The 9,197-nt window shown below is 44.0% G+C and overlaps 1 protein-coding gene across 2 annotated transcripts; it reads left to right on the top strand.

Moving 5' to 3' along the window:
• The first annotated feature begins 1,435 nt into the window (after positions 1-1,435).
• On the top strand, positions 1,436-8,850 carry KCNJ2 (potassium inwardly rectifying channel subfamily J member 2). 2 transcript variants are annotated; one of them, XM_036033433.1, is made up of 2 exons: positions 1,436-1,516; positions 7,326-8,850. In XM_036033433.1, the coding sequence occupies exon 2, from the start codon at positions 7,545-7,547 to the stop codon at positions 8,826-8,828; it is 1,284 nt and encodes a 427-aa protein (XP_035889326.1). In that variant the 5' UTR covers positions 1,436-1,516; positions 7,326-7,544; the 3' UTR covers positions 8,829-8,850. The 2 variants fall into 2 exon arrangements, with proteins under 2 accessions (XP_035889326.1, XP_028375329.1); XM_028519528.2 differs by lacking the exon at positions 1,436-1,516 and adding an exon at positions 2,161-2,357.
• The last annotated feature ends 347 nt before the right edge of the window (positions 8,851-9,197 follow it).

Genomic DNA, 9,197 nt, shown 5'->3' with positions numbered 1-9,197 from the left:
GAGGGAGAGGAATGCCGATGAGAAAGACTAGGGTATTTATTCACCCCTCCTCCCATAACTAAATATATACAACCAACCATAATCTTGTAACTTGGTGTTCCTTTCTTTAAAGATTTTCCTATCATATAAAACTACTTTGGCCTGTGGTACATTCAGTTTATTTACAGTAAAATATTAAAGTAAAACCATTTCAATCCAAGTTTCAGAGAAATGGCATCTTCTTCTGGATGACTGATGTTCAAAAACAGCTGGAAATAAAAGTGTTGCCTCTGAATTCATATGGTTTGGAAAATTCTTAGCCGTCTACAGATGCAGAGATTGAATCATAATAAAAGAAGAGAACATATATAAATGATTAATTTCCTCTTTCCATTTAGGCCTAACATGTTTTAAGGAATTAATCAGACCTCTCCCACCTGTTTCTTAGAAGAAATCCAACGGAAAACACATTTCAGGTTATCCCAGTGGAATCAGCTGTAGCTCATGCTCTGTCCTTGGGCTATCTAGAGTTAGCTTGTCTGTCTCCAGGTTCTTTTAGCTTCGGGCTACAGCCTGGGATCCTAGACATCCATCTATTTCGCAGAGTTCATTCGAGCTGTTTATAAATAACACACGACTTAATAAATAAGCGTTAAGGTAGACCTCCCTCGTTTGAGGCATCACATTCCCTCGTACAGTGCTTTAAAGGGCCAGTTGGTAACAGGGCTTGCAGACTGAGTAATCTCAACAAGTGGAATGGAACAGGAATGCATTTGGCTGTCAGAGCAGTGACACCGCGTGCATAAACTACTCCACATCCTTTTAATTTCAATATTTTGTTCAGTGCTAGGAAAAGAGGCACACGCTAACGCAGGATTAAGTACAAATCTGCAAAACCTAAGCATATTTCACCAGCACCTCCTAGAGGCCATGTGAGGGTATGAGGCTCAGAGGTGAGCACAGGCGCAAACCCTTCCCTTGTAAAGTGCGTTTCACCTCTCTCTCCAAACAGAAATGTACCCGGACTGTGCCACCCAGAATAAGAACTAGATTGTTGAAGTAGTTTGGCGACTCTAAGAGGCCTTTTAGAGGAGTAATAAACTGCTCGAAAGACAAATTTGGCCGCTTGAGGAAGTTAACATTAATCACACACACACACGTATTTCGAACTCGATGTTAGGAAAAGACTACTAAATGTTTTATGCGTGTATAATGTAGTTCACATAAACATACACAAACTCACACAGATTAATCTACGAAGTTCCAGTACCCAGACCCAGTTAACACTGAACTTGACAGATTTTTAAAAGGATCTACACGTTATTGCCTTGTTGCTGGAAATGAGGGCTGGAAGGCGCTGATGCAAGGGCAAAGCGTGAGTGTCTGTAGGAGTTGCCGTTCCAGAGAATTCATTACTCTCTAATTGCTCTGATTTTAGATCAGCAGAGCGTGCCGGGCGGTGGTGGAGAAAGAGATTGAGGGAGGACAGCAAGAGAGGGAAGAAGTCGTTCACCCTTTGGAGAAGTCTAGGCGCTTTGTAAGTAATTCACGAACGGTGGGGGAGAGAGTCCTGCGGCTATGCACTTGCAACACTTGCGCGCGTCTAAATCCAGCTGGGCTGTGTGCGCCAGTCGCAGTCCCTTTCCCCATTTAATTTGCGGCTTCTCCGCGTAGTGCAGGTTCTGCAGCGGATTCGGGGGGCGTGGGAGGAAGGGTGGGCGCACCAGGGTTGAAATGCAATCCTCCCTAGCTGCAGACGTTTCGCCCTGGCACTGGCACCAGCATTTCTCTGTCCCCTCGAGAAGCACGCACGGCGCAGTGGCTACAGAGGATAGAAAAAGGGAAGTGTGGGGCTCTGAGAAGGGTAGGAAACTTTGCCTAAGGCCAGGCTGCAATTTTAAGTAGCCCCCAAAGCCCGGAAGCGGAGCTTTCCACCTGCTGCTTTCCAAGATGGAGCGCAAGCTCCTCCTGCCCAGCCGGGGCCTGACTCCCGGACCGGGCTCGGAGGCTGTAGGCGGTGGAAGCCGCGGCAGGTTCTCCTAGTTGGCAGTGCCCAAGGCCGCGGGTGTAGCATCCTCCCCTCCCCGCCGCGGTTTTCTGGGCCGGACGCGCAACCAGACCTGCTGCGATTGGCCCGCAGCGACCGGGGGGCGGAGCCAAGCAGGCCGGTATCTCGTGGGCCGGCTCAAAAGAGCCCAGGATATTGCAGAGCGCACTGGAGCCCTGGCCAGCGCGCAGTCTTCCCCGTAGCCCGCAAGCTGAGTCTTGGGAATTCTGGTTTGCTTTGGCTCACTGGCTCTTACAAACTACTGGATCTTACATGCCTCTGTGCCCCCCAACTTCCACTCCATGTCCCCATGCTCCTGCTCCAGCAACAGGTAAGGGCTGCTGTGTGTTTTCTTTCTCTCCTTCTGTCTCTCTGCCTGTGTGTCCTGGGGAGTGGACTCCGGCTGCCATTCGCGACTGCGTCCTGCCCCGCTGCTCCAGAGGTGCCCAGCTGTCATGCTGCAGTAGCGCTCACCAAAGCTCCCGAGTCCCAGATCATGCCTATAGAGTTTGTGTGCGCACCAGAACATCCCCAGATCTAAAAATACTGAGACATGCTTGGAACAGTTGAGCAATAGAAACATTTCTCTGCAGCATCTGTTTGTGCTCATAACTTCCAATGCACCAGCTGTAGCGAGACACTGAGTTTGGAGACAAGGACGAGGGAACTTTACTTTGACTCTCACTCTAACGAAGAAAAGGGAAGGAGCGGACAGTGTATATGTAAAGTACTGGTCTCAAACCTTGCCAGACCTTGGTACTCAGCAATTCTCTTGATCCTTTGATCCATGGCTTTTTTTTTTTTTCCTTTGTCATTGCTTCGAGTGTAGTGTCGAATTCGAAACAGAGCAAGCGTCTCAAAGTTGCTTTGGGGAAGAAGAGCAGGAGCTCGAGTTGGAATGGAGCCTAAACACCGAAAAACTTTGACACCATTATGTCTCTCTCCCCTAAGCAACTTATGATTCTTAATAGTACTAACACTTAAGTTGAAGACAGTGTGATTTCTAGGGAGCCTAGTGGTGGAAACGACATTTTCTGCAAAAAAGATTGCATCATAACACAGACTCATCGTGACAATTGGAAAAAAAATAGAGATAGGAAATGTTTGTGCCTGGGTGAATGTATCAGTAGGATGGCAACCAGGATATGGCTGTGAATCCTGGGGATTTTTATAAACTCAGGACTTACCTGTAAGAAATAAGACTTTATTTGAAAAATGTGTTTTGGGTATGCAAAGAATGCATATTGCTTTTTATCACTTTTTTCACATTAATAATCTAAAGACTGTCAGATTTTCTCCCACCAACCACTGTTGTATGTCTGCTGTGTATTAGCATGCACTTGTTAGCTTTTCCTTGCTCACTTCCACCCTCATCTCCTGTGTTTTATTTATATTTGCCATTATCTGGAAAAATCTCCATGCTCAGGGATAAAAGGTGTAACTTCAAGGACTGTGGGAGGGGTGGGAGTTGGGGTCAAGGTCATTTCACTTTGCCTTTAACCCTTCCCCCTCATGTTTTGGGGGCACTTTATTTCATGTTATTGGTGTCCCTAGGAATATTTGCTCTAAGCTCTTGTAAATTTGTCATTAAAAGGAACCCATGGTATTTCCACTTCCATGAGACTCCCTGGTTGTTGAATCCGCAGTTAGCAGTAGAGTCCTTGTATGACTTTTGAGTAGCTTGAAAGGTTGACCATGTCTTTACCCGAACAGATTGACTGCTTTAAGTTTTTCTTTATTTTAGTGTATTTTTTCGTTTCTCATATAACGTATATTTTTCGGCATTTGTGTATGCTGAGTGATGCTGCATGTATTGTTGATTGTAAATGTTGAGGTGATCACGTAGGTAAATGGGTATCCCCTTCCCCTTCCTTGTTTCCCCTCCCCCTCCCTTCTGTTTACTGAGCTTCTAAGAGGTTGCTTTGCTAGCAGTTGTGCTCACATAGCAACATGTGCCCAGAGCACACCAGGCTGGTCTATATGGCGTCAGCTGGGGAATAGCTGCTCTAAACACTCATTAGCAGACCTCTCTCTAAGCCCAACACACTACCTAGCTTGTGCTACCTAGCTCTCATCCTTAGTGAGAAACTTGCTTTTTCACTACACCATGAACATAGCATGGGGCACATGCATTCTTCTTTATTGTTCACAATTACATTTTTCTGGGTTTTTTTATAATTCATATTGGAAATTTTTCCTATATGATAAAAATGACTTAGGGTCAGTCATTATGTTATCTCCTTGACATTTTTTTTTTCACCCATAGCTCCCTGTCCCTTAACATCTACCTAAGATTGAAGCACTGAACTATTTTTTTCCATTGCTTATGCTTAATTTTGGCTCAGCCTATAAATAGTCTTACCATGAACAGCACCACATGTAGCCTCTCAATTTCCCAGAAACATTTTCTACCTCATTGGTTATAGCCTGGGTGAAATGATGATTTGTGTCTTTCAAATTTACATCAGGCCCTTCAGTATTTTGGCTGAAAGGGGGATTCCCACGTTGTTCATCCAATCAAATATTGATTCTTCCCAGTTGTTCCCATCAAGGAGTCACCTCACTCAGCGTTCTCATCTGCTCTTAATTGATTCTTTCTCCAAAAATCATTTTGAATCTGTCCATAAAACCAAGTTGCACAGAAGCCCTGTTGCTAATGGAAGTTCTCCCAGATGCTCATGGCTTGGTGATTTTCAGTGAGAGAAGAGCAAGCAAGTTGTCTGTCCCCTTGCCTAAAGCCACTTGGCATTTGGGCAGGGTAATAGGAAAGTCACTTTTCTTAGTGGAATACTAAAACAATTAACCTATCAGACTTTGGCAGGTTCTAGATTTTTGCTATGTAATCAGCCACACAAAAGTCTAAATGCACGCACACATACAAATGTGTTTTGGAGCACATCTATTCAAAGTGGCAAAAGTCTCCATTTTGCACCCCAAAATCCTTTTTCCCCTTTCTAAGTGGAAATGGTAAAATTTGTAAATGATGCTCTGCATGTGGAACACATTCTGTCATTAGCAATGGAAACGAAGCAATAATAGTCACTCAATCCAGGCTCTTTGCAAGGGTCTAAATGTGGAAAGCTATTCAGAGGAGGCTGGTAGTGTGCAGTTTTGTGGGATTCAGGCTAATGTCCTGGAGTCAAGATTTTTGGAAAGTCGTAATTCAGTCTTTAGATTTCCTGTGGTTGTTATGCTTTAATCTGAAAAAGTGCAGAAATAAGTCAGAAGAAATTTGAGACTGTCTATGCATGGTCCCTAATGCTAACTCAGAAGGAAGGATTATTTTGAGTCATGAAAAGGGAATTTCTTGGTGTCAGCTTATAAAATTCTGAAGTCCCTCAAAATGCAAAGATACAAGAACTATTTAAGTGAAGCCTTTCCCTCGACCCTTGTTTGGGAAAAATACACCTGCATTTGGTGTTGTGTCACCTCTATCTGGTTTTGTGTAGAAATGCTTGGCAATTTCATGAGAGTCAAATGAGCTGTGAGCACTGTATAGAAAGTTCTTTTCGTGGGTCCAGGATCTAGAACCCCGAGGAATAGGAGTGTTGTTTCTTTTGTCCAAGTACAGACTTCCTAGAGAAGCAGACAAAACATTGAAGCAGGTGGAAGACTGGGAAGGCACAGTAACTTCTTTTTATAAAGTAATTCAAAGACACTTTCAAATCGGGCATCATTTAGGTGTCAAAAGCTGCCAAAATGTAACACACATTGCAATTTTCACAGATGACTAATCTCAGGAAAAATGTGTTGGGGCACATTCTTGCATAATAACTTGGATGAGGAGGGAAAAGAGAAAAGACTGTAACGAGGCATTTTTCAAAGACAATGCACCTTGCCTCTCTGTAAGGGGGTGAACAAAAATAAGATAAATGACTTGCTTTTTTGTTTGCAGGTGGCTTGGCTGAGATTGGTTTTGTTAACTGCTTAATCTTAATATGATTTGGTTGGGGGAGAAAGCAAAAGTGCAGTCCTCATTAGGAGGGCTTCAATGGATTTCTGACCTTTTTTATCTGTTGTTCCTTGTCTGCCTTTAATGCAGGAGAAAGATGTGGCTGCTTGAAATGTGGAGAATCACTTTTAGTTTTTAATTCTATGCTGCATTAATTTATATTTGATAAAGAAAACACCCCCTGCCTTTTGCTTAGGCTTTTGTTAATTAATCTAGGGGAAAAAATAGTGTCTTTGGAGCTGAGAAGGAAAGTTAAAATCTATGGATAGTTTTTTGTTTTTTTTTAACCTAGGATAGGATAAGGCAAGAGTAGAAAACTGAGAACTACTGTTTGTTCACATTAGGTAAAGGTGAGTGCCTTCTCCATAGGAACATACAGCAAACAGCAGCGCTTGGAAGTGAAAGTAAGCTGACTGACATTTATGATCTATTCCTACACAGTTGCCTCTGTTTGGGAAAACACAGAATTGGACTCATATGAAATGAGTTCCTGCCTTATCTCAATCCACTAAAGACCTGGTCCTTTGGCACAAAGGTGCTTACTTCCAAGCCTGTCATTACACATGGCAGTCCCATCTCCAGAGAATTTTCAGGACTCTGATTGCTAGGCAACAGAATCGCTCTCTCTCCCCCAGAGCAAATTTGCGTCTTCAAGTCAGAATCACTTGCAGTAACAGAGATGTTATCAGGCATTTCTGCATAGTGGCTGCTTGAAGTGTGCGGAAGGAGGAAGCCAGCCCAAACATTTTGCCAGAAATTGGGATCCATTTCAGATGATTTTAAGGACTTGTCTGCTCAGTTTCATCATTTAAACAAAAATAACCTATGCCTTCTGATTTCACCCTTGTCATATTCTTCCATAATATACCTGCAGTTCAACTGATACTAACATTCTGCGTTCGTATGGAGTGTTCTCTAGATGTGTCCAAGTTCTTGAATCTCCATGGATTGAGTTTTGGATTAACCTTGGGGTTAGAAAGTCTTTCTTCTGTTTAATAATTCAAGACCCTTGCAAACAGAGAAAGCAAAAGAAGAGAATGAGAGGGGAGATGTAGACCCATACAACAGAACATTTTAGATTGCTTGCAAATAATAGGAGAAACAGAACCTGAAAGTTTCTGGAGTGTCGCAAACAACTAATTTTTCTGGGTTTAAAGATTTAATGCTTTTAAGTATAATTTAAAAAAATCTTTTGTGGAGCAAAGAATTAAAAACCCAGTCATTCAACATGGGGTATATTTATTTATCTACGTCTGACTCTGTGTCTTGCTAGGAAGTGTTGCCTTAGGAAGCAGAGCCCTTAATAATGATTTCTTTTGTAATGAATGCTCTCTCTGTTTTTGGCAGGACCTGTTCTCTGGATGTCAGCTGAGTTACTAAGGTAACTCTGCATGTCAGTAGAAAGACCTTGGTAGAACCGCAAGGCTCCCGGAGAACCCCATCTCTCCTTATTTTTTTTTTTTGGTGTGTGTCCTCACTGAGCATTCAAAACTGTTTCTCCAAAGGGTTTTGCAAAAACTCAGACTGTTTTCCAAAGCAGAAGCACTGGAGTCCACGGCAGAAGCGATGGGCAGTGTGCGAACCAACCGCTATAGCATCGTGTCTTCAGAAGAAGACGGCATGAAGCTGGCCACCATGGCGGTTGCAAATGGCTTTGGGAACGGGAAGAGCAAAGTCCACACCCGACAACAATGCAGGAGCCGCTTTGTGAAGAAAGACGGGCACTGCAATGTTCAGTTCATCAACGTGGGTGAGAAGGGACAACGGTACCTTGCAGACATCTTTACCACGTGCGTGGACATTCGCTGGCGGTGGATGCTGGTTATCTTCTGCCTGGCTTTTGTGCTCTCGTGGCTATTTTTTGGCTGCGCATTTTGGTTGATAGCTCTGCTCCATGGGGATCTGGATGCACCAAAGGAGAGCAAAGCTTGTGTGTCTGAGGTCAAAAGTTTCACGGCCGCCTTCCTCTTCTCCATTGAGACCCAGACCACCATAGGCTATGGTTTCAGGTGCGTCACGGACGAGTGCCCGATCGCCGTTTTCATGGTGGTGTTCCAGTCAATCGTGGGCTGCATCATCGACGCCTTTATCATTGGCGCAGTCATGGCGAAGATGGCAAAACCGAAGAAGAGAAATGAGACTCTTGTCTTCAGTCACAATGCCGTGATTGCCATGAGAGATGGCAAGCTCTGTTTGATGTGGCGAGTGGGCAATCTTCGGAAAAGCCACTTGGTGGAAGCTCATGTTCGAGCGCAGCTCCTCAAATCCAGAATTACTTCAGAAGGGGAGTATATCCCCCTGGATCAAATAGACATCAATGTTGGCTTCGACAGTGGAATTGACCGTATATTTCTGGTGTCCCCAATCACAATAGTCCATGAAATCGACGAAGACAGCCCTTTGTATGACTTAAGTAAACAGGACATTGACAACGCGGACTTTGAAATTGTCGTGATACTGGAAGGCATGGTAGAAGCCACGGCCATGACGACACAGTGCCGTAGCTCGTACCTGGCAAATGAAATCCTTTGGGGCCACCGCTATGAGCCCGTCCTGTTTGAAGAGAAGCATTACTACAAAGTGGACTATTCAAGGTTCCACAAGACTTATGAAGTACCCAACACACCCCTTTGCAGCGCCAGAGACTTAGCAGAAAAGAAATATATCCTCTCAAATGCAAATTCATTTTGCTATGAAAATGAAGTTGCCCTCACGAGCAAAGAGGAAGACGACAGTGACAATGGTGTTCCAGAAAGCACAAGTACAGACACACCCCCTGACATTGACCTTCACAACCAGGCAAGCGTACCTCTAGAGCCCAGGCCCTTACGGCGAGAATCAGAGATATGACTTACTGATTCTTTCTCTGGAATAGTTACGTGAAAACACAGTCTGGTGGTCAAAGGCCCAAAACAGTGATTCAGACGACGGTACTGGCGAAGAGGTGGGTCAAGGCAAGTGGCCACCAGGGACTGAGGCGAGCACAATGGTTTCAGAGAAAGACTGTAAGCTCAAAGATTAACGGAAAGCACTAAACATGTCTCCCCATGACCTGATGGCACATATACATGTTGTAGAATAAGTTATGGGGGTTTTGTGTTTCGTTTTGTGTTTTTACAAGACTTGAACTTGCAGGCAAGCCTTGGTTGGGTATTTGACTTATTCAGAATGCTTCTCTTTAGGGAACAAGAATGTTTTTAATGGCATAACAAAGGCAAG

Source organism: Phyllostomus discolor, chromosome 8 (assembly GCF_004126475.2).
Source record: "Phyllostomus discolor isolate MPI-MPIP mPhyDis1 chromosome 8, mPhyDis1.pri.v3, whole genome shotgun sequence".
NCBI lineage: Eukaryota > Metazoa > Chordata > Mammalia > Chiroptera > Phyllostomidae > Phyllostomus > Phyllostomus discolor.
This window is presented reverse-complemented; position numbering and strand designations above follow the sequence as displayed.

What these genes read in the sequence shown, in the direction of transcription:
- KCNJ2 (XM_036033433.1), top strand. Translation starts at nt 7,545, where the DNA reads ATGGGCAGTGTGCGAACCAACCGCTATAGCATCGTGTCTTCAGAAGAA.